The 26,198-nt window shown below is 39.9% G+C and overlaps 1 protein-coding gene across 1 annotated transcript in view; it reads right to left on the bottom strand.

Moving 5' to 3' along the window:
- LAMA2 (laminin subunit alpha 2) overlaps nt 1–26,198 on the bottom strand; it is a 705,005-nt gene that overhangs the window by 283,943 nt on the left and 394,864 nt on the right. Inside the window, exons 18-21 of the mRNA XM_089333528.1 lie at nt 22,177–22,230; nt 21,874–21,987; nt 14,673–14,800; nt 3,982–4,068 (exon numbers count right to left, since the gene is read on the bottom strand). Of these exons, the coding sequence (XP_089189654.1) occupies nt 3,982–4,068; nt 14,673–14,800; nt 21,874–21,987; nt 22,177–22,230 (383 nt within the window). The remainder of the gene's footprint in view (nt 1–3,981; nt 4,069–14,672; nt 14,801–21,873; nt 21,988–22,176; nt 22,231–26,198) is intronic.

Here is a 26,198-nt window from a genome sequence, read left to right on the forward strand (position 1 = left end):
TTTGGATTTGAAACTTGGAAAACAAAAGTGACCTTCCTTGGTATGTAATAGGAATCAATTAGATAAAAACGTAGATGGATTTTCAAATTGTTATGCAATTAGACTTCACATTCTCAGTGGTAATTGTGAAATCAGGTCTACACTTTTGACCTCTGCTCACCCAGAGAGAAACTGTTGAAAATTTACCAGCTTGGGGTGAGGGCTTGGGGTGGAGCTTAAGGAGCCGGAGCATCCTGTGAAGTTTCATGTTTCCCGGTAGTTCTCGGGGGTGGACTTGCCACAGTGTTCTCAGATGCCTTTCCCCACCGTGGATGACCTGCTTCTCAGGCTACAGACTCATCTGCGAAGCAACTTAGCAGCCATCAGCATTTGACTCACTTTTTGCTTTATATTCTTTTTTTTTTTTTTTTTTTTTTTTTTTTTTTTTTTTTTTGACAGGCAGAGTGGACAGTGAGAGAGAGAGACAGAGAGAGAAAGGTCTTCCTTTGCCGTTGGTTCACCCTCCAATGGCCGCCGCTGCAGCCGGCGCACCGCGCTGATCCTGGCAGGAGCCAGGAGCCAGGTGCTTTTCCTGGTCTCCCATGGGGTGCAGGGCCCAAGCACCTGGGCCATCCTCCACTGCACTCCCTGGCCATAGCAGAGAGCTGGCCTGGAAGAGGGGCAACCGGGACAGAATCCGGCGCCCCAACCGGGACTAGAACCCGGTGTGCCGGCGCCGCAAGGTGGAGGATTAGCCTATTGAGCCACGGCGCCGGCTCAGCTTTATATTCTTTTTAAATATCTCTTGATGTTACAATGATTTCTTAAGCCATTTCTTCTGCCATTCAAGATGCTGTCTCTCATTTTTCTAATTTTTTATGTCCAGATGATAAAAGCCCAGTCTTAACATAGTGCTGTGATGAATACCTTCTACCCTTGCTTTTTTTTTTCTTTTGTTTTAAACATTTCCCAGCCAAGCTGTGATATCTAAAACATATGGCAGCTTTTCATCCTCAATGAAAGATTCCCAAGCAGTAGTGAATGTTTTACATGTGGCACAATATCAACCTGTATTTTGCTGCAGTATTTTGCTTTATCAACTTCTTACTATTTTTCTTCTCTCTCAACTCAAGAAGCAAGGCAATGTTGTACTACATGCTGGAGTGAGGGGATCTGACAGAGGGCAGAAGCAGAAACCTAGGAACCTTCTGGAATTTGGACTCCGAAGGTCATCACATCTACGAATGTTGTGTCTCCTCCCCCATACAGAAAATGGGATGGCGTAGGAAAGGCAGATGGAGATGTGACGATTGTCTAGATGTTGGTGGGCCCCAGTGTGGAATGAAAGAAGTTGAATGATTCCTTTGCTCTCAAGAGCAGGATGAAAGAAAAGAGTTGCTAAATCTTGTAGGAAAGTAATTAGGAAGAAGGTAAAAGGAAGGCTTCAGCAGAAACATGCTTAGATGAGTTACTCAAGACTAGCTGGGACCGTCGTATGTCCACTTTCCCAATTCACACGTTTACAAACCCCATGACTCACATTTGTACACTCATGCATACAAGCCTCTTGATACTAGTAAGTCTGCTAGAATTGTAACTCGAGTTTGGATGTGAGAGTGGAGAAAAAACTTGAAATTGGCTGAGATTATGTTTCCAAATGTTCATAGCCTCCACACAGAGAATGAGGCTCAAAGTATAAATTAAATCGAGGTAAAAAATATAAATTATAATTCTTTCCTATCTGAATTGTAATCTCACATATGTTCTTGCTATACAATAAAAGCAGAAGATTTATGCCCTCTTAAATTTAGGAAATGCTGAGTTAAACAAATTGATTTCTTCACTACACACTACAAGAAATGCCATAATTTTGAACATGCTAATGGAAACTTCCCAAACTCATGTGATCACGAATTCTTTATTCCAGGGATATCTACTTGGGAAACACTGTCTCAGTTTTCATATGCTGATTTATGTAGATAACGTGGATGTGCTGATCACACAAATCACTTACAGAATGGTTCTGATTACAGGATTTTCCAGGCAACCAGTATCTTCTCTGAATCCTGACCCTTGTCTTCCCCTTCCCTACTGTTAGGACATGCACATTGCAAAAAGTATTTCTGCTAATATTATGAATCCATCTAATGCCTTTTGGCTCATATAAATACAATGAAATGAAAAATCCTAAATATTCCTGGAAAACTCTAATTCAAAATCTGGCTAGTAAAAAATGTAATATTCCCTTATCTATATAATACATAATACATATAATCTACATAATAACTCAACATTATTTTGATTGAACAACTTGAGGTGGAGATAAAATATGCCATTTGCTACATAGAATATGCATAAGATTAATACAGATTTTAGACAAGAAATCATGTTTCCTGCCAGGTGTCTTTTTCCCCATTGGTGGCTTTTATTATTCAACTATAATTCTATTCAGAGTACCTGTGACAACTCTCACCTGCATTAAAGAAAGATGTGAGCTGATCGGGAGCAAGGCTGGAATCATATACCTGCTTATATGCAGTTTCTAGCCCTCTACCTAGCGCATGGTATGCACTAAACAGATATTTGTTAAATAAAATGGAAACTTTCAAATTATAGATGGTTCAGAAACTATTATCTCACACATATAGAATGGATAATGTGTGAGGCAAAGCAACATAAATACATCAGAGATTTGCCCACCTAGATGAGTGAATTTAATGGCCTTGTATAACAGAGCAGCTGTCATTTTCCAGTTGCTAAAAAAATGTTGCCTGTAGTGAGCTGGGGGGTGCAGCATTTGATGTAAATCTACCTTGGCAATGACATGTTCTTCTATTATAATAAGAGGCATGCACATGCCTTTCTTTAAAAAAAAAAAAACATACAATTAAAGACTTCCAGAGTCTCAATTGCAAATACTCATAAATCCTCCCTATATCAGTTATTTTCTTCAATAACTAATTTCCAGAGGCTGCCATACTCACAAATAGTACTTGTTGCTGCTAGAAACAGTCGCGGGCACTGGTCACGCCCACAGGCTCCTAGTTGCTAGCTAGATTCTCTCTGCGTGATTGGCTCCTGCTGCAGTATTTTATGCACCCAGGTTGAAACCAGGGGATTGTTGCCCAGAAGCCAGGAAAGGAGCAGCAGAAATAGCTCGCTTCAGGGTTAGTCTGGGTGTGGAAGAGTGAAAGTAGGTCACTTCCGCTGCCTCCCTCACCCAGCGCTCAGTGACTCCAGCGAAGAGGACTATTTTCAGTGCTACCTCCCCCCGCCCGCTGTTAGAGAGGGAGTAGGGGGAAATGGGGGTGTGGATTGGAGATGTTGCCCATGGCAATAATAGGAAGGGAGGAAAGACTTTACCATTTGTGTCCTGAGCCTGAATACACAGAAGAATCATTTCTTCAAAAACATTTCCAGAGGAAACATAATCACATGAATTACCCAAGGTAACATCGATGGTTCTACCACAAGGCAACCTGGCCAGAGCCACAGGGATGCACACACTGGCTTAGGAGTAATCGGGAAAGGACAGCAACCGTGATGATAAATTACATGTTGTTTCTATTTTCAAATATGTTTAAAGTAAATTATGTAGCACTTTCTGAACTATGAACTACACAGTTAAGCTACATTTTAAGGACAAAAAGCTAATTATGAAAAATAAATGATGTCAATGTCGACAGTTTGATAAATCTTAAAGCACATGACTCTCCACCTGAGCGATACTTTTTGGAAAGCCTGCAGGTTCACGCTTAACCTTTAACATTAAAACATTAATCAGCCATCCTCTGAGTGAATGAAGATTTATAGAGTAACTTGTAGAGAATAACTAACCTACAAAAATATAATAACGTTTATTTGACAAGTGTGATGAGAAACTTTATTTCAGCTCATTGAGCATGGCAGCTTTTCAGGGGGAGGGTGAAGGATGACAATGCCTGCGGTTCTGGAACTCCCCAGGTAGAAATCATTTTGCAAGGCAGTGTAGTACGTGCTTACCTCTCACAGCGTGGTCCTGTGTAGCCGACTGGGCACGCGTCACAGACGAGTCCAAGACTCCGGTCTAAATGGCATGTCGGGCTGAAGCTGTGTTGATGTTCGGGAGCAACGGGGACAAGGAAGAAGCACATACACAAAGTCATTAGCAGCATGCTTTCATTTCTCTTCTCCAGCACTGCTGTGACAAAGGGGTACACAGGCTGGTCATTCTTGTCTCACAGACAGAGATTAGGGTCTGGCCAATCGAGGATGAAATGACATTGCTATTTTTGCAGATGTGAAAATAGCCCAGTGGAGAGCAGTAGCCTCGTGACATGTTATTAACTGACTTTTGACTGTTCTGGGTCTGTGATCATCGGTGGCAAGGGGGAATGTCAACTGCTTTTTAGGGAATTCCTAAGTCAGGCACACCAGTCTCACACACTCAAACTCCTCTGAATGTGAAGCAATCCACAGAATTCTTACGCATTTGGGAAGTCTCAATATAGAGGAGCAGGTGATGATGGGAGTGTGTTGGCAGGGGTCCCTCCTGCCAGGGCTGCTACTTTTGAATGTATGCAGCTGCTCCATGTGGGTTTTCAGGCACATGTCACTTAGATGGAATCCTAAGGAAAGCTTTTGGGAGAAACTGAAAGAACCTACCAACACAACCTTGCCATTTCATACCTTCTAGCATGATCCAAAATTTATCTTTCTCTTTGAACATATTTCTAATCGGGCATTGAAGTAACAGAGTTGAACACCAAGTCAAGAACCAGCACAGAACCATGCGCGGGCTTCAGCTTTCAGTAACACATTCAGCTCCTTGCTGCTGAGAGACATTTCTCATGCATGAATGCGTGCCCCAAGACCGACATAGTACGACTCTCTGAAGAACCGCGGATCATTGTGAATTCTATGAATTCTACTGCTTTACCATTTTAAAGGAAATGCTCTCAATTAATCTTTCTCCCATTATGTTTTCCCCAAGTAGATTTATTTTCTATTCTAAATGACAAAACAATTCGGTGGAGGCTCACTTGATGGCTAAATGAATTAAAGAAAGAACAACAAATTAAATGTTGCAAAGTACTGATCTCATTCTGCTTCTGACCTTGTATGACTTTGGAATGTTTGCTTATGTTTGATGCAGAACAGATCACAGTTAGTGTTTGAGTGTTTGATAATATTCATCTGGCTTAACTCATGATGGTCCTGTAAAGATTTAATAAATTTTATTCCAGATGATAGTAGTAACCTATTAGAACGAAGAGGACTCATCATTTTATTTCTTTATTTTAATTTGAAGGACAAATAGAGACAGAGAGTAGGAGGAGGGGGGAGAGAGAGGGAGGGAGGGAGGGAGGGAGGAAGGGAGAGAGGGAGAGGGAGAGAGAGAGAGAGAGGCAGGCAGAGGGAGAGGGAGAGGGAGAGGGAGAGGGAGAGGGAGAAATCTCCTATCCAATGGGTTACTATCCAAATGCCCAGAATAGCTGGGTTCCAGACCAAAGCTGGAAGAATCTGGGAAATCAATCCAAGTCTCCACTTGAGCAAGCCATCATCTGCTGTCTTCCAGTGTGCACAATAGCAGGAAGCTGTAATCAGGAGTGGAGCTGGGACTGCAATTCAGGCACTGTGATACAGGACAAAGGCATCCCAAGCAGCAACGCCACTGCAAGGCAAAATGCCTATCCATGGAGCCATCATTTTAAACATTTTAAAAAACTTAGTGGGAGGTTGGGCAAGGGGAAAAGCCTACTCTGGAATATCTTCAATTTACAAATATCATAAAAGCAAAAGATTTGACATTATAGAGTTCTGGTGACTGCTACAAACAGCATGGCCATGCCACACTCCGTCTGTCGTCTTTGAGAAGAGTCTCCTTTGTGAGAGCAGCCTGTGTCTTGCCACCCACAACCTGTAAAGAGTCTACCTGGGTGATTTTCTTGGCATGAGAGGGACTGTAGTGAAGAGAAGCACATGATTAAATTAACAAAGCAGGCTTCTCCTAGTGTCACCTAGTGATTTGCTATTGTTTTAAGACACAACAGAGGGGATAGATTTGGACAAAACTCCTATAGCACACGTATGTGTTCTTTAAAGATTGGCATTCCATAGCTCATCTCTCAATACCTACAGAGGAAGTGATTCCAATTAGAAGCCCACCTCTATGGGACTACAGTGATCAAAAGAACACCATCAGGATCACTTTTTAAAACCCTCAATCAGTTTGTTATAATCATGACAAAGCTGGTTGACAAAACTTCAGACACTTTAAAACAATATGTAAAATGGGATGTTAAATATACTCACACACCAGTTAAGATCAAGAGAAGTAAAACATGTTCACTGACAAAAAATGAAGAATAATTACTAACTCTATATATCTGAACAGTCTAGAACACTTTCACAAAATAATTTCATTGCATTTTCACAAAATTCTATGAGGTGGTTGAGGCAGGCATCCTTTTCCTTGCCCATGGTCATGAACTAATTTCCAGGAGAATTTGGTACAAGATCTTTGGATGCTCTCATCTTCCTGTAATAACTGTCATTCAAACCTACTAGTTAGAATTAAGTCTAGGCTAATCCTCCGCCTAGCGGCGCCGGCACACCGGGTTCTAGTCCCGGTCGGGGCGCCGGATTCTGTCCCGGTTGCCCCTCTTCCAGGCCAGCCCTCTGCTGTGGCCAGGGAGTGCAGTGGAGGATGGCCCAGGTGCTTGGGCCCTGCACCCCATGGGAGACCAGGAAAAGCACCTGGCTCCTGGCTCCTGCCATCGGATCAGCGCAGTGCGCCAGCCGCAGCGCGCTGGCCGCGGCGGCCATTGGAGGGTGAACCAACGGCAAAAGGAAGACCTTTCCCTCTGTCTCTCTCTCTCACTGTCCACTCTGCCTGTCAAAAAATTAAAATAAAATAAAAAAAAAAGAATTAAGTGAGTAGTCTTCTAGAATATAAATACCTGATATGACGCTTGACATGGTGCATCTAAAAAATACCTCTTAATATATTTGTGCTTTGATCTTTTTTGAACAACATTTCCTTACAATTCACCTCTGACCATTGTAACTGCAGTCACAGCCATGACAGAGATAGGATTTAATAACAAAAATAAATTTAGGATGAGAAATAAAAATGCAGAGCAACCAAAACAGGTCCATAGAAGTTGGATTGGGGAACGTAGCAACTTGACACTGAGTTGAGCCTAAACATGAAGTTAACCATTCAGTGACACAAAGCAGGGAGCTGTAAGATCATCACTGACTTCAAGTGATCCCTAAGTTAGCTAATTTTACTCTAGTTGGCTGGCTCCACACCAACAGAGAAGAGAGTCCACTTCCTAGATTATCCAACCTATGCCACAAAGGACACAAGGAAACCCAGAATGACAGGTGTTTTCCACAAATGGGGAAGGAAAAGAAGCTACCAGTATATGTAAGGTTCTTAAAATGGATATAATCTCTATTAATGGTCAAGCATATATTTTTATCTGCATAATGATTCATTTATAAGTATGGATATATGTAAATGTACATTTAGGAATATGTCTGTGAACACATGTCTGTGTTGATATGTGTGAATACATATCTACAGTTACAATTAGCTGATCCCAGAAGTTAATTTTACCTATCAAAATATAAAGTAAGACAAAATGATGCAATAAGGACAGTGAGAAAAAAAAACACTAAACAGCAAGATAAAATCTGGGATGTATTTAGGGTTGAAACTGTACGTTCTAAGGTACACTCACTTGATAATGATAGCTGAACACATGGTTTTGAGATTTTTCATAAATAACGCAAAAGAGAACATTTAACAGATAAATGATTTAGAGCATACAAAAGTAAAAGCAAATCAATTGCTAAATAGAAGCTTAACAATGTCTGATAATTAGAGTCTGGGAAATGTATTCTGTGGGCTCTGAAACTCAGTTGTAACATAACACACTTCAGCAGAGGGTTAATCTAATACCCTTAAAATAAACTTAAACATCTACTAAGTCACTGTCTGAGCATATATTTGTAATTCTTAAACTCTTCTGCACTTGGAATAGAAAATACTTAATTGCCATTGGGTCTTTGATACGATGTGAAACAACTACTCCTTTCTTTGCTGCAGTATAAAATTTCCATCATTAGGAAAATCAAAGATGTGTCCTGTATTTGTACATACCATAGGGGATGAGAAATCTGACTTAAGCATTATCTTGGACACATGGGTAAGGACAGACCGAGAAAGTCTGTGTTCTTACAGAGTGTCAGAAACAATGCTCGGCATAAAGATGATTAGAATTCCCCAGTGTAACTGTAGAGGGGACTGAAGACTGAAGGAAAACTCATTTACTTCACAATTTTGATTTGAGTCATATGAAATTTTGAAGTTTTTCCTGTTTCAGTTCAGTGATCTCTGTTTTGCTTACTTTTCTGGGAGAAATATTAAGGAAGCTCATATATGCTAATTTCAGAAAGCTCATGGAAAAAATAATTAAAAGATAAATTGATTTTGGTACAACATTTATGAAACCTGTACATATAAAAGATCTTCAAAATCTTAATGAAAATGTGTATTATGAAAAAACTGTGCATGAATTTCAAAAGTTTCCTACACCAAGATAAACTTTTTAATTCAATTTCCGGGGTCGGCGCCACGGCTCACTAGGCTAATCCTCCGCCTTGCGGCGTCGGCACACCGGGTTCTAGTCCCGGTTGCCCCTCTTCCAGGCCAGCTCTCTGCTGTGGCCAGGGAGTGCAGTGGAGGATGGCCCAAGTGCTTGGGCCCTGCACCCCATGGGAGACCAGGATAAGTACCCGGCTCCTGCCATCGGATCAGCGTGGTGGACCAGCAGCAGCAGCCAGTGGAGGGCTCTGCCTGTCAAAAAAAAAAAAAAAATTCAATTTCCATGATTTCTCTGAAGGGCCCTCATATTTGTTTAATTTCCTTTAAATACTAGGAAATCTGAATTCATTTCCACTATTGGATTTTTAATTACACTTGCCTTATCTTCTTTCTTTCTTTTTTTTTACAGGCAGAGTTAGACAGTGAGAGAGAGAGAGACAGAGAGAAAGGTCTTCCTTCCGTTGGTTCAGCCCCCAAATGGCCACTACGACCAGCGCTCTGCGCTGATTCAAAGCCAGAAGCCAGGTGCTTCCTCCTGGTCCCCCATGCAGGTGCAGGGCCCAAGCACTTGGGCCATCCTCCACTGCACTCCTGGGCCACAGCAGAGAGCTGGCCTGGAAGAGGGGCAAGCGGGACAGAATCCGGCGTCTCGACTGGGACTAGAACTCGGTATGCCGGCGCCGCAAGGTGGAGGATTAGCCTAGTGAGCCACGGCGCCAGCCATCCTTATTTTCTTTTGTATTAACAAACATAAAATTAACAATTATTGTTTATTAATTTATTAGCAAATGCATGAGTATAATAAGCATCAATACTTACAGCAGCATTGCATGTATGCTCTTAGGTTAGAGTTATTTCTGCCTGAGTTCACATAGCATAGTTGTTCGTAAAATTTTATCATTTTCTTAATTTTTTGTAAATTTTTAGAAATATACAAGTTGTACATAACAATAGGGTATGATGCAATGTTTCATTACATATATGGATGCAATATTTCTCTGAACCTATCTTCCATCTTGCAAAATGGGATAAAGTGATTGGTCTGTAAAGCCTTTCATAGAGACAGAGTGTGAAAGTGAATACTGAGCATGGAGCTAAAGTAAATCATAGCTACAATTTAATAGTACTTAAAAAATTGGCCATTTTAAAATAATTGTCAAGGTGTGTTGATTGATTGATTGTTTAAGGCAATCAGCTGAGTGCTAAACCATTGGATCAGCATTTTCTCACGCCCCTCTGCTCTCTTACATTTGAGTTAACAGTACTATCATCAGGCAGTGAACATTCACCACTTTTTAACATTAAGTCCTATTCTTTGTAATTTTCTTTAACATCTTTTAATTATCTCCACACCTATTGCCCCATTGGAAGAAATACAGAGAAGTCTGTCAGAAACACGGTTTCTCATATTGGTTCTGCTACCAGCAAGCTCTATGATCAAGGCATTTATTTTTTCTGAACTTTTTCTTTCCCCTCTGATATATGGGACCAATAAGAATCATCATAAATCCATCATTTGGACTTAAAATCAGTGTGTAGGAAGGGCTCTAAAATATCTAAAGCACTTTCAAATTTCTGAAAAATGTGGTTCAATTGAGTAATTCTTTAAATTTCCCTCTTGTCTTTGAATATATTTATCTAAGTACTAATTTTATTTATTATTTTTAATAAATTATTTGAAAGATAAGGTTGGGGTGCAGGTCTTCAATTTACTGGTTCACCAATCCCCAAATGCCTCTGACAGTCAGAAATGAATCTGTCTGAAGCCAAAAACCAGACACTTCATCTGGGGCTCCCGTGTGAATGGAACTGGAGGCATCATCTACTGCCTCCCACAATACACAGTTAGCAGAATGCTGGCTCAGAAGCAGAAGCAGGACTTGAACCAAGCAGTCTGATGGAATACAGGCATCCTGCACAGCAGCTTAACTTGTGTCTCACTGCTCAACTCCTATAAGTACTAATTTCTTTCTTTAATATTTGTTTATTCATTTGAAAGGCAGAGTTACAGAGAGGCAGAGAGAGAGAGAGGCAGAGGAGAGAGAGAGAGAGAGAGAGAGAGAGAGAGAGAGAGAAAGAGAGGTCTTCCATCCACTGGTCCACTCCCCAGATGGCTGCAATGGCCAGAGCTGCACTGATCCGAAGCCAAGTGGCAGGAGCTTCTTCCTGGTCTCCCACGTGGGTGCAGGGGCCCAAGCTCTTGGGCCATCTTCTACTGTCTTCCCAGGCCAGAGAAGAGAACTGGATTGGAAGTGCAGCAGCTTGATCCGGCTCCCATATGGGATGCTGGCACGGCAGGCGGCGGTTTTACCCGCTATGCCACAGTGCTGGCCCCATTACTAATTTCAAAACAGTAATTCAATATGGCTTTTTGGGTGAACCTAAAAGTCAGTTCTAGAAATGTTCCATCATTTCAAAAATTCAAATTTTAACATTCCTGATGCACACAAAGCAGTACAAATCACAATGATTTTAGTAGACAGAACTTGTTGAGGCCCTGTATGAAATATATCTCTAATTTTATTATATAGCAGATAAAAATCTATAATAACTATGGTAATACGATCTATTCAAACACAGCATAAGTGTTGGGGGGCAGACATTCATGTGTTTCTTTCATATCTTATTCAATCTATAAGCTACATGACATCAGAAATTAATGAATCTAAACATCTGAAATATTTACATTTTTATTTGCTTCTCTAGAGATAAACTTCGCCACCTAGTTATAATCTATAGCTGGAATATACATCACCAAGATGAGAAGGCCAAGCAAACAGTGGACACTGTAAATAGTTGATGAAGTTGATATATATGTATAATTTATATATTATATGCTTGTCTGTATTCATACATCATAATAATTATACCAATCTATCTCTATCATCCTACACAATTTGATTTATTTAGTAATATTATCTAAGAAATTTCGAGCCAAAACACTTGTGATCTATAAGATTTATGACCAAGGATTAAATAGATAAATCACCAAGGAAATTATCACTGAGCCTTATACTTCAGATGAAGGTTGCAGCAACCTCTAGTTCCTTTTTTCCCCCTGAATAATGTGTGAAAAAGTCAGATCCATTCTTCTGGATTATAGGTGGGGTATATTCAATGTATGCATGGGATGTATCTAATTCAGATGAAAATGGTAATGATTAACAAACAACTCTTAAAACAGGCTAGTTTCCTTAGGCCATTAAATGTCCCACTGTTAAATAAAATTTTTAAATTTCAGGTTATTAAGCCAAAATAGATAATTCTCATTACAACTGTGTAGTTAAATGGTGATAATTTTCTAAATTATTTTAAATTTTAAGTACTTAATAACTCTAAGCACAAAACTTTTAGGGTTTACAAAATAAGAATTATTACTATTCCCTCTTTCTACTCATAAAAAGGTCACATTTAAAGCTGGAATGTAAAGTATGTTATTACTGGATTCCTTATTCTACTGCTAAAGATAAAATTATTATTTAATAGTTTAATAATTACTTTAATGAAAAGCACCTTGAAAACTGAAGAATCATTAAATACTTGATGCTATAGGTATTATTACGATATTGCCTTTATTTTACAAAATCCAGATAATAACTATGCCAAACTGGAAGATATAACTTAGGAATCATGATTGGGCTTTGGGATCCCAATGCCTTTGGCACTGAAGGATGGGGCGTAATCCTTGCTTAGTTTCAGAAGCAATGCAGAATCTATTATCAAAGCAGAAGGAGAGCAAATATACATACAAAGACGGCTCATGAATGTATCTCATCGCCCAAGCTAAACTTTCTCCCCAACACCTTCTCTTCATTTATAGTGATGTCAGTGCAACTTGCGATTATCTCCACAGAGTCTACATACTCAAGCCACTGTGCTTGCAAAATATATTGGGATGGGAATCACATGGTTCCCCGAACAGCCAGCTCTGACGGACTGATAGCTGTACTAACGCCAGAGAGACTTCAACTGAGAAGGAAACGTGAGTGACTGAGCAGGTGTGATCCTTCTGCTTTCCCCAGTACAAGTGACTGTTGAACAATGAGCTTCATGTCTATATGGATGGCTTGGAGAATGCCTTTCAGCCACAACGAATGAGTAGGGCTTCCACTGTGTGGTGCAACTCTTCACATGTATGCCAGAGAGCAAGTTCTGTATTATATTATGGCCAAAATAGGGCTGAGGATCCATTAATTATGAATTAAATTTACTTATTCTTCTCTATTCATTATTTTCCTATAGGTTTCTCCCTTGCCTACTTCCTGTTACCTGGCAGCCTTGGCTGCTAAAGGATCTTCACTTTTGTGCTTATCCAGACTCATATCCTAAGCTCTGGAAACATTTCACTTACTATTTTCTCAGGACCTTGTAATGCAACTTGAATTACCTGGAGGATTAACTGTTTTTTAGTATTCTTACTTAAAATTCAACATGCATATTTTTAAATGACATTCATAATGGAGATCGCAGAGGATGGGAAAGCATATGGATGTGAAAGCCAATTTTGAAATCTAATAATAAGGCTTTATGACTCTGGACAAGTTGCTTAACAACAGCCAACTCGTAAATTGAGCCCACTGTGTGGAATCAGTGTTCTAGGTGTTTTACATATTTCAGTTCTGTAACTCTCACCGTTACTCCAAGAGAGGTCATACTTACCAAAGCCAACAATGAGAAGACTGAGGGAGAGTTTAAGTACCTTCCCCAAAGTCATATAGTTAGCCAATACAGAACTGAAGAGTGAAGCCAGAAATTCTGGCCCCGGAATTGGCACCAGAGTGTCATTTTCCTACTTGTATCTTCAACTATTAATCTATAAAATGAGGATAATAATATGTATCTTATGTGGTTATTTTTCAAGGTAAAATAATACCAAAGAGAGTGCTTGGCACAATACCTAGAATACAAAGATATTTCACTAAATATTAGTTCTTTCTCTTTCCCAAACAATAACTAAGGTAGAAAATTCTGAAGAAAAAGGATTAGGCTGAATGGTAGGAGACACAGTTCTAATGAGGACTTTTAAACTTAATGACAGAATTATTCTCAAGTTTTAGTTTGTAGGATTCGTGAAAACTACCAACATGGAACCATGTTAATTCAGATCACCCTAAGAACTCAGAAGATGAACTATTTGATGAAAATTTCACATTAAAAGACATATTTGATGTCACTTTAAAAATACTTTAAATTTTCTCTTTTAAACATCATCACAGCATTTAGAATTAGTTTGAAAGCAGAGGATACTTACCAAGCACTTAATAAAGTTCACCAAAAATGAAATTCCTTTTATTAAAAATCAAGCTATTTAAAATTGTTTACTAGTAAAAATTATTGATTTTGACTCAACATTGTATGCTCCATTTTTTTAAAAATTGGTTTTAGGGTCCATTTTCTTAGAGGGTTGCCTCAAGGAAATTAGAATTTTAGCAACTAAAATAGAGCATTCGACTAAAAGGTAAGGGAGCAGAGGAAGCTAAACTGCATTTTTATATCATTTTTTAAATGTCTATTCTAAGAAAATATTTTTCTTGGTGAAAAACTTAAAAGAAAAAAAATGAAAGATGATTAGCTAGAGAATTACATAAGTTGGAATTAATTTTCTTAGATCCAAACGGTTTACATAAAGATGGTAATGATCACCATAGTTCAATACTCATATAATCTATAGCAATAATATGTACCGTTTAAGCAATGACAAGCTAAACTATGTGTAACTGAGCGATAGTTTTCTAGCTTAAAGGTCAGTGAATTTAATACTTTCATTTTACCTCCTGAAAGATTTCTGATTTATGCAAGATTCGCAAATTAATAATTTGAGATCAGGAATGAAAATGAACACATTTACATCAGCGGTTTCTTTCATTAAGGTATGATATTGATGATGATGACGATGTGTACATGTGCTTTCATAAGAGAAGTCAGTTCTATGGAATTGGTGTAAAAATCTAATAGAGTCCTATCTACGTAGTATATCACCATAACTAGAGTCAAACTATTAAAAATCCTAGGAACAAACAGGTATAGCTTACAGTATCTTCCCAAGAAATTCATGCACAGACACCAAACTCCTTAGTGCAGTAAGCTTGCTACTCACTTGTTGGAGGGAATGTTGAGTGGACAGGCACAGGGCTGACAGTCCTCGGAGGTTCCTTTAGTAGGATCACCATAGAAACCAGGAAGACATTTATCGCAGTATGGGCCACCCGTGTGATCCTTGCAGTTCTGAGAAAGAGAGCACATCAGACTTTGTTGTTTTGGTCTCAAGCAGTAACATGTTGCCGAAAAGCAGGTCCGCAAAGTCATTAGTCTGTTTCCCCACAAGGAAGAGCAATTTTTCCACATTAAGTGGTCAATTTTACAGCAGGGAAATAGCACCAAATGCTAATTTAATTTCTAGCTTATAAACTGCATACAAGTATATGCATATTCACAGAGATGACTGCAATTCATTATCCATGTTTTCATCATTCAAATATAATTCCCTTTTTTTTTCTGTAGTTTTAAAGTTTTTTTTTTTTTTTTAACCTAAGGATAGAGATATGAGTGTGTGGTGGTCAAAGAGTCCTAATAACATACATTTCATGGATATTGTTGCTGATTCTAGGTAAAGTCAGTTGTTCAGTTTAAAATTGGCAATTTAATGAGAACTGTAGCTAATTATACAAGTCCTCTGGGACTATGCTCTCTTGGCTTAGATGTTAATTTTGACCTTATTGAAATCTGATGATTTGAACAATATCTTCTTCTATTACATTTGTTAGGAGATTGCTTGACTCATAATTAAACCCTGAGAAAATTGAAAAAATTCAAAACATACAGCAATATATAATGAAATCACAAGGCACATAATTTTCCCAGACATTTTTAAAAAGAGTGAAATCGCATTTTTCCGCTTATTAGTAACTTTCAGACTCATTTTTCTCAAAAATAAAAATAACTTATGTCTTGGTTTCTTCATATGAACTAAAATACATTTCTCAAGTCAGGCTGTGCTCATAAAACTCATCAAGATTGGTACAAAAATGAAAAATTCAGTAAACAGAGCAGTGAAATTATCTTTAAAGCTTCCAATAGCACAATTTGATGAATTTTTATAATGGTTTGGCATCATTTAGGTGTAACTCTAATCTCCAATAAATTGCTATAAAATACACCCAGTCCTTATTAAAATCATGGATACTTTATTGCTAAGAGTTTTAATTTAATAAATATATACAGTTATAATTTACCCCACACTGAAAATTCAACAGACCTCATGTATTAATAACCTCTATTTTTATGATCAATCACAGACTTTGTGAAGAAAATCATTAAAATATAAATTAACTTTAAACAGAGAGTAAAAATGTATTAATCTGGATGACCACAGGAATGGACAGAAATCAATGAAAATTCCAAAGTATCATTTATTTAAATATATTTTAAAATAAGTTAAATTTGAATTATATCAGGCAAGCAGATTAACAGAAACCAAGTAAATATTCATTTTTAACATAGCTTATATGGTGGCAGGAAAGCAGATTTATTTACCTAGGGGAAGTTATCAAAGTTGTAACTTAATCATTTAAATTCTTGAACCTCTCATTTCCTTTCTGTGAAATAAGGGAGCTAATTCAATGATTTTTGAGATTTTCAAGACCTTAAAACCCATTCCAGTTTCATCAACTGTAATTGAATAGGTAGTTGTATTGAAACTGATGATATTGAAAATATTTTTCTTACTTTAAATTTTCTCTCCAATTTATTTAGCCAAAACTAAAAATATAGCAGAAAGATTAGCTTTACTATTAGCAGCTGTCCAAATAATATCACACAGGATGCACATAAAATGTAAATCAATTTGAAGAGAACTTTTCCCTTTGATTGGATCTTCATCTATTTCCTTTTGGTTTCCAAGTTTGGCTAAACTTAGCTATTACCAATGAATTGACTGCTGTTTTTTTTTTTTTTTTTTTTTTTTTTTTGAAAAATTCTTTGCATATCCTCCTAAGTAAAATTATACCATCGAACACTTGTGGGCTTTTAAAAATAAGATCCTAAAATTGATCCCACCTTAACCAAGTTGAAAATTGTGTTTCTAAAACTCCAAGGAAAATACTGCATAACTTAAGACTCTGTATTTCTTCAACTACTAATTTAAAAAAGAACTAACATCAAGAATATTTTTAGACTTCTTAATGCTTTGTTTCCTTAAATGGATGTAAAATATAGATAATACAAAAATTTTTATAACCGAAACTATAAAACACCATTAGATGACCAATATGATGGGAATCAAAACTGAAAAAGATGAAAATTCCAGTCCACTGGGTGGTTATTTTGACAAGTGTCCTGCTACAAAGGTGCTTTCCAAATGGTTTTTTCACAGTCACAGATCATAAGAATGATAGGAAGGAGGGAGCACACAATCTTCCTATGTGGCTTGGAATGTTTTCCTCAGTCAGTTCCTATGCATGAATTAAAATGACCTTTGATACAGGCCTGCATGACAGCAGATGTCTGAGTTTTGCTCTGATGTTCGCAATGGATTTCAGTTGATTGATAATTTTATCTCAAAGCTAAGCTGTCGCTCCCCCTCTTCATGGAGGAACGACACTAAACCCTGCCTAGGCTTCATATCTGAGTCACGGCACCATTATGTCGCTCCCCCTCTTCGTGGAGGAACGACACAGGACCCTGCGCTGTTCTTTTGTCTGCTCGGCCCTCCCTGGGTTTGCTGCTGGTTCTTCCCGGGTTGGCTGCCGACCCTTCCACCTCCGTGGAAGGGTGGTTCCCCCTAGCCACTTTCCCCACTTCCGTGGGGGAGCGGCACACCGCCGGCTGCTCTCTCGGGGGCTGCACAGGTGTTCCTTCAGATAGATGTTCCCCTTAGATGTTCCTGGTGCATGTTGTCTCTCTCCTCCTTTATAGTCCTCTTCCACCAATCCCAACTCTGCTACCCACACGCCGAGTATGCTGCTCTCCTCCAATCAGGAGCAAGATCAGCTCCTGCAGCTCAGTCAATCAAATTGGCGAGAGGCAGCTGCGTAGAAGTTGTTACTCCCTTCTCAGTGCCATATTGTGGGAGAGCAGATGCATAGAAAAAGTCTTAATTCCAGTAACTTAGTCTAGTCCGAGTTGCTCCCCACAGATCCCCCTTTCTTTTTATTTTTTGGCATTGATACGCGCCTGTCTTCGGTGCCCCACGGCACACACTCTGCTCTGCTTGCTAGAGTTGCCCACAGGTGCTTACAAGCCCTACCAATCAGGCAAACCGAATCCGGGTCCTCTCTTCGCCATGTTGTGAGGAGGTTTTTAGGCGCTGATGCGTGCCTGTGTTCGGTGCCCTGCAGCGCATGCTCTGCTCTGCTAGAACTGCCTGCAGGTGCTTACAAGCCCAATCAGGCAAACCGAATCCAAGCCTTCCCATTGCCGTCTTGTGGGGAGACATTGATGTTAATTCGTGCCTGTCTTCGGTGACCTGCGGCGCATAAGCTGCTAGCCGCCCGCAGGTGCTCATCGCCTTACTAATCAGGCAGACCGAATCCAAGCTCTCTCATTGCCATGTTGTGGGGAGGCCTTACTTTTCTCTATTTTTCTATCTCCGGGCATTCCTATTTCTCCCATTTTACTTCTATCTGCCAGCATTCCTATTTCTCTCATTTTACTTCTAAATTTCTGTTTCTCTTATCCCTGCGGCTTCCCGGCGCCCGCCCCGAGGCTGCTTCTCGGCGGCTTCCCAGCTCTGAGCCGCTTCAGCCTGCGCTTCTCTCATCTGCGCAGCTTCCTGGCTTCGCGCGCGCACTCTGCGGTCCCCGCGCCCGCACCACGGCCTCGCACTAGCCCCACGTTCCCTATCTATTCACGCCCCGTGCTCTCTCTGCACGCGGCGGCTTCCGCGAGTCACACAGCGTAGCTCACGTTTCCGCCACCGGTATTCAATCTAAGTTCCCTGGGCCAACCTAGCGAATTCAACCTAGCTTACGCGTCTCCGCCTTATGGTTTGGCTTCCCGTCTTTTGCTCCCCGGGCTAATCTGACGGATTCCAACCTGGCCCACGTTTCCGCCTCTGGTTTAACTTTTCGCCTTTTGCTCCCCGGGCTGACTTGAAGAATCCCAAGATAGCTTACGTCTCCGCTTCGGCCTGCCCCCACAGCTTCAATTTCCCTAACATTTTTCTCTACCCGGTATGTTTCCCTAAGTTTTCTTCCAACAATATTCCTCCCTCATTTCTCCTGGCTTCTCCCCACAGTCCGTATCCGAGTCTGTTTGTTCTAGCTTTCACTTTCGCTTTCGACCTTAGAGATTTCTCCCAGCTTCCCCCCGTAGTCCGTATCCGAGTCTATGCCTAGGCTTTCAATAGCTTCTTCTGGCAACTTTTTCGTCTGGCTTTTCCCTAGGCTCTTTGCTAATCTCTCTCTCTGGTATTTTCCCACTTCTTCCCGTTTCTTCCCTCCTAGGTTTCCTATCCGAGTCACGGCACCATTATGTCGCTCCCCCTCTTCATGGAGGAATGACACTAAACCCTGCCTAGGCTTCATATCTGAGTCACGGCACCATTATGTCGCTCCCCCTCTTCGTGGAGGAACGACACAGGACCCTGCGCTGTTCTTTTGTCTGCTCGGCTCTCCCTGGGTTTGCTGCTGGTTCTTCCCGGGTTGGCTGCCGACCCTTCCACCTCCGTGGAAGGGCGGTTCCCCCTAGCCACTTTCCCCACTTCCGCGGGGGAGCGGCACACCGCCGGCCGGCTCTCTCGGGGGCTGCACAGGTGTTCCTTCAGATAGATGTTCCCCTTAGATGTTCCTGGTGCATGTTGTCTCTCTCCTCCTTTATAGTCCTCTTCCACCAATCCCAACTCTGCTACCCACACGCCGAGTACGCTGCTCTCCTCCAATCAGGAGCAAGATCAGCTCCTGCAGCTCAGTCAATCAAATTGGCGAGAGGCAGCTGTGTAGAAGCTGTTTTCTCCTCTCCCAGCGCCATATTGTGGGAGAGCAGATGCATAGAATAAGTCTTAATTCCAGTAACTTAGTCTAGTCTGAGTTGCTCCCCACACTAAGCTAAGCTGAAAAACACTTTATCTCTAATTTTTATGAATTATCTGTTTAGTGGGCAGAAAAAAAGAACCATGAAAAATAAAAAGGAAGCTAAAACACAAGGTCAGTTGAACAGTAAAATGTCCATGGGGCTGGTGTCATGGCACAGCTGGTTAAGGCACAGGTTTTGACATTGGCACCTCATATCAAAGATCTGGTTCAAGTCCCAGCTCTTCTGCTTCTGATCCAGCTTCCTGGTAATTGCCTTGGAAGGCAGCCTAAGGTGGCCCAGGTGCTTAGGCCTTTTACATCCAAATATGGAGATACTGTTTCTTGGTTTTTGCCTGGCCTATTCCTGGCTGTTGTGGGCATCTGGGGAGTGAACCACCAATGAGATGGTAGATATGATCTGATCTGATCTGATCTCCTCTCTTCTCCCCTCCCCCCCTCTTCTCCCCTTCTCCCCACCTTCCTTCCTTCCCCTACCCCCCCTCCCCACCCCCAAGCTTTCACTTTCTCACTTTCCCTCTTCCCCTCCCCTGTTTTCCTCTTTTCTAGTGCTCTGCCTTTTAAACATAAACCTTTAAAGAAAGAATGCCCTTGATGTGCAACATTCAAATATCTTTTTCTTTGTGGGTTATATTAGAATGAATCTGCTCAAAGGGGGATACCAGTACTTAGTTATCAATACCACTTCAGAGGAAGGGCCCTTGAAAGCACCCTCTGTGATCACATTGGTACCAGCTACCTAGGAAAGCCCAGAGCACACACAATCTGTTTCTTTCATCAGGACGCTCACAATGCTCCCAGGATCCCTCTGGTACTTGAAGGAGGATGCTTACAAGCCTGTCCATGAAACAGTCTCAATAAACTAAATTTTATTAATGGAAAACCTCAGATATCACAGCTCCCTCCCCCCTTTCTTGCAAAACAATGCTGAAAGAGATGTATTTTATTCTAAGAAAATGGCTTCCACTCTTAGACAAATGATATCAACAAATGGACCAAGAGCATGCCTCAATTTTATTCTAATGAATTTTACTTGAAATACTACTATAGGAAATATTGGGAATTTGGCATGGTGATAGATTTATTTTTGTCTTTTTTTAGGGTAAGTAAAGCAAATTCACAGCAGTTTTGAGCTGAATATTTTCTATTAGATGTTAGTAGAGTGTTTTAGGGTAATTCAATATTTTTCCCATGGTATATTTTAAAAGGCCTGTGGTATAATTAAAATCACTTATTTTTTACTCATAAAAATACCATTTAAAAAACCTGATCCACATATTAAGGCCACCATACTTTACATTGCAATGCAATTAAATAAAAACCTTATATAGAGAAAACAGAAAGAGCATCAATAAACCTAAATGCCAAATTACATAGAAACAAAAGCCCTGAATTTTCATTTTGGATTTTCCCAGAAGCTTTTAAGTAGCAGAGAAAGGGGGAAAAATGAGCGAGAGAACATTAAGAATTACTGATGCCGGAGTCTGCCTTAAATTCTGCAGGGAAATGAGAGTATGATATCCTCCTAAATTGGCACAGTTTCAAATTGTGTTTCTGCAAGACTAATGAAATGAGAAGTGTTGTTTCAAGCTTCATGCCATGTCAGACAATATAAAACTAACATGCCCTTGAGTTAATCAGAATGATCTATTCAGTATAATTCTCCCATCCAAAGGCTTCATTGCAGGATGGAAAATGCTTTGCACTTTTTCTGGTTAAAAGTATAGATTAATTATAGAAGCAGAAACAGCTCTGGTGAGTATTTATGCATTATATATATTATTTTATTATTTATTATTTTTTAATCTGTGCAGGATATTTTGTATGTATTTAAATATCTTGTATGTATTTAAAAGCTAAAAACTCAAAAACATTCAATATGCTATCAAATTGAATTATGTCTAAGATAAAGGTTATATTTTATACTTTTCATATAATGGGGGTATAAATCCTTTCCTATTTTAGAAGTACGATTTACTTTTGGTAAATTTGTGGAAGAGAGTGAAACCACATATATGCATGGTAGATACACATCTTAGTCACTAGTTCTGCTTTATGATGTATCTGATCCAAATTCAAGTCATAGATTAATATGAATAAATCTTTCCTCATACTTGCTGGGAAAATCCCTTATGAAAGAGCACTTTCCACTTCCAACTCAACGTGGTATAAGGCTTCAGTGATTAAAGTTCCAAAGGTAGCCACGCATTGCAAGGTCTGTAGAGCTGGTTTTAGCCTTGTGATCAAAATCCCCAAGGCAGAAGCACTTACCAGGCATTCTGCTGTGATGTCATCGCAGGATTCTGCATGCCCAAAGCACCGACATGGTTCGCAGATACCACCGTAAAGAGTGCCATTAACTCTTCTGTGCCTAGGCCAACAAGACTGAAAGAAAGGTGAAGTTTCAGTAAGTGTGGGGGACTAAGCGAAAAGGTGCTTTTGTAATAATAGAAAATAAATCAGGCAGCAAACTTCACAAGCCCGTCATGACATTTTCCATGCTGGTCAAAGCACTGCCATTATTGAAACACAGCTACAGGGCTACTCTTCATGACACTGGGGCTTTGTACTGACCTTAGTGTTACTTGCAGGTATGAGATTAGAGGAACTATTAGCTTGGTGCCTTTTCTGAAATGGTAAAATAAAGCACAGATAAAAAGAATTGAAAGGTGACAGTTTCAAAGTAAAAAGCACAGACAGGAAAATAAGAGGAAAAGTACTGGAAAACAAAACAAACAAACAAAAAAAAGCAGCAAACACAAAAGGACTGTTCAGAGAGAATCTCAGCCTAAGAAAACAGCCAATGTCATCCCAGGCAATTTTGATTCTTTGGAATGTGATCCTTTTCCCACATGCCCTGAAGTCCCTCACTTTCAGAAAATCTTTGCTGATCTGGAAGACAAGCAGTGCCCTACTCCTACACTTAACAACATGCACAGCTGATTTCCTTACATGTGTAATTCATGTATTTCATTCTAAATTCCCACCATACTGTTAGGCTTTCATGGATTTACAAAGAAAAAAGTTGGTGATTTATTTAGCATATATTCCCTTGATTATTTACAGTGTTATCCTACCATAACTTTGCTTCTATTCATGTCTCTTCTTTAAACCGGCGCCGTGGCTCACTAGGCTAATCCTCCGCCTTGCGGCGCCAGCACACCGGGTTCTAGTCCCGGTCGGGGCGCCGGATTCTGTCCTGGTTGCCCCTCTTCCAGGCCAGCTCTCTGCTGTGGCCAGGGAGTGCAGTGGAGGATGGCCCAAGTCCTTGAGCCCTGCACCCCATGGGAGACCAGGAGAAGCACCTGGCTCCTGCCATCAGATCAGTGCGGTGCGCTGGTTGCAGCGCAACAGCCATGGCGGCCATTGGAGGGTGAACCAACGGCAAAGGAAGACCTTTCTCTCTGTCTCTCTCTCTCACTGTCCACTCCCGCCTGTCAAAAAAAATAAAAAATAAAAAAAAAAATAAAATGGGGAACATTTCATTACATATAAATAGAATGCTGATTACAGCAGGATACTTGAATGTTAGACGTCCTACATGGCTGTGCTGCCTACACTCCTAATTAAGTTTCCTTTCTGTGAGAATTACTACAAAATGGAAGGAATGCAAAAGAAATGTGGGACAAATATTGTTGCCATCGAGGAGCTTATGATAACTCTCAAATGATAATTCATAGTTGTATATGATGGAATGTAACATTTTATACAGTGAGAAGGCCAATTTTTTCCAGTTGAAAATGGAAACAATAGAGAAACAACTGAATAATAAAGTATACAGAATCTTGTTCTGTACTGTTGGAAATGTTCCTTCTCCCCAAGATGTGAAAACTTTTAAATGTGAACATCAATAATCAATACATAATAATATGGCAATACTTCATATCTGAAAATAAGCTTTCCTCTTAATTTGGGCTTTCAAAATAGAAGGAGTCAATGTTTATTGGATCTTTATTTTATTTAAGGTAAACAAATTTCATGTATTTAACATACACAGATTTAGGAAAATGGCGATTCTTCCCACTCTCTTCTCCCTCCCCTCCATGTTCCCATCTTCCTCCTCCTTCCTCTTATATTCCCCCTCTTGCTTTTTACAAAGATCTATTTTGCTTAATTTATACTCAAAAGATTAACCCTACACGAAATAAAGAGTTCAACAAACAATAAAATGACAAAAATACTTTCTCAACAGTAGAGACAAAGGTTATAAACAATCATCGGATCTCTAAATGTCCGTTTCGCTCCTGTACATTATATTTTTGGTACACTATTAATCACCACAGATCAGGGAAAAATATGGTATATGTGCTTTGGGAACTGGCTTATTCCACTGAGTACAATGGTTTCCAGTTACATCTATTTTGTTGCAAATGACATGATTCCATTCTTTTTTACAGCTAATATTCCATACCGTGTGCGTGTATGTGTATAATATGCCATAATTCCTTTATTCAGTCATCAGATGATGGACATCTGGATTGACTCCATATTTTAGCCATTGTGAATTGAGCTGCAATAAACATGGGGGTACAGGTAACTCTTTCATTGGCTGATTTCATTCTCCTGGATAAATTCCCAGGAGTGAGATGGCTGAGTCATATGGTAGACCTATTTTTAGATTTCTGAGGTATCTCCAGAATGTCTTCCACCATGGCTGTACTAGTTTACATTCCCACCAACAGTGGATTAGGGTACCTTTTTCCTCACATCCTAGCTAGCATTTACTGTTCGTTGATTTCTGTTTGAAAGCCATTCTAACTGGGGTGAGGTGAAACCTCATTGTGGTTTTTATTTGCAATTCCCTGGTGGCTAGTGAAGAAGGAATCCATTTCTTATCTCTTCCCAATAATTTCTCCCCATTAAAGTGTTTGCCTCCCTAGAGTATAGAGTGATTTCTTCTTTAAAATACACTCAGTGATGTTACGTAACAGGAAAGGGCAAAGGTTAAAGATGTTGAGAACTGGGAGAGTGCTGATGTACTGTTTTCAAGGCATTCATCTGTGAGGTTTTTCTTAATGTGATTTTTTGAATCCTCCACAAATATACTACCTGTTCTGCATCTTCTTTCTTCAAACTTCCCAACCCCTTACCCCTTACTCCTAGCCACTGATTTTGCCTTGTTAGTCAAAGGCAAAAGTAAAGGCACCAGATGCTGTTCCTCTGCCAAGTCTAGAAGCTTACGTGTTGCTCTCCACACATCATTATAATCCTCCCCTCTGTAACAGTAGGGGTGGGGAATACAGAATCCTTCCTCCTTTCAAAGGAGTATTATTCAACTTGAATCTGGATTTCAGTACCTGTTGTGTAACCAATATCCCCTCTCTCTGTTTCTTTAGCAGTAACATCTTTTTTATTTTATTTATTTATTCATGAAGTAGAGAAGGGGAGGGAGGGGGAAAGAGAGGATAGAAGGGTGTTCGCACACACACACACAGAGTGTGCACTTCTATCTGCTGATTCACTTCTCAAATGCCTGCAACAACTGGGGCTGGACCAGACTGAAGCCTAGAGCTAGGAAATTAATCCAAGTTTCCTACATGAATGGAAGGGACTCAAGCATTTGAGATATCATCTGCTGTCTATATTCACTAATGGTAACACCTTATTAGGGTGTTAATTTGCATATGCAAAAATCCAGAACAAGCCAATCAACTCTCGGAAGTATAAATGACAGTGAAGCCTCTGCTACTGAAGAACTGAGAATTAACCAGACACCCTTCAGACCATTAGCTTTCTTTACTACAGCTTTCTTCTTTCTCCTTAAAATTTGTTCCTGGGATCCGTCATCATGGTGAAGTTGGTTAAGCCAACCCCTGCAATGCTAGCATTCCATGTGTTATGGTTGAAATCCCAGTGGCTTTATTTCCAATCCAGCTCTCTGCTAATATGCATGGGAAAGCAGCAGAAGATGACCCAAGTGCTTGGGTCCTTGCCATCCCCATGGGAGACTTGGAAGAAGTTCTGGGCTCCTGGCTTTGTCCTGGCCCAGCCCCAGAAGTTGCCACCAACTGGGGAGTGAACCAATGGATGGAAGACCTTTATCTCTCTGTTTCTGCGTCTGTCTGCTCTGTGTCTGTCTCCCCTTCTAACTCTGCCTTTCAAATAAACAATAAATTGCTAAAAAAAAAAAAAAAAACAAACCCTGTGGTCCTATAAAATTAGATTTGCTTTTTGAATTCATGACAATATTTATTAATATGTGAAAATGACACTACTTCATAGTTTATCAGCTCAACGCATTTTGCTTTTGTTCAGTGACACTGAGAATTAAGAACGTTGTTGTAACTGACAATTAATTGCCCAGATAAAACAACAATAACCCAGATACTCCAAAATGGATTGCAGGCATCCATGGCATCTTAATCTCTAGGCCAAATGCCTCTTTCTTTCTTTTCTGTTGGATTCACTATCAGTTCAAAAACATGATCTAATGTTTTCATTAAAAAAATGACAAAATACCTGCTACACATCATGTGGCTTTTTCAATCACCTACCTGTTTTTCTTTTCAATAAAAATAATCTAAAAAATATCTTCTTTCTTGCTTTTACACACCATTCTATTTTATTCTTTCTTGTGCCACCACCACTTGATTAAA

The sequence above is a fragment of the Oryctolagus cuniculus genome, chromosome 5, assembly GCF_051225735.1.
Source record: "Oryctolagus cuniculus isolate XC-2025 breed Fujian yellow rabbit chromosome 5, ASM5122573v1, whole genome shotgun sequence".
NCBI lineage: Eukaryota > Metazoa > Chordata > Mammalia > Lagomorpha > Leporidae > Oryctolagus > Oryctolagus cuniculus.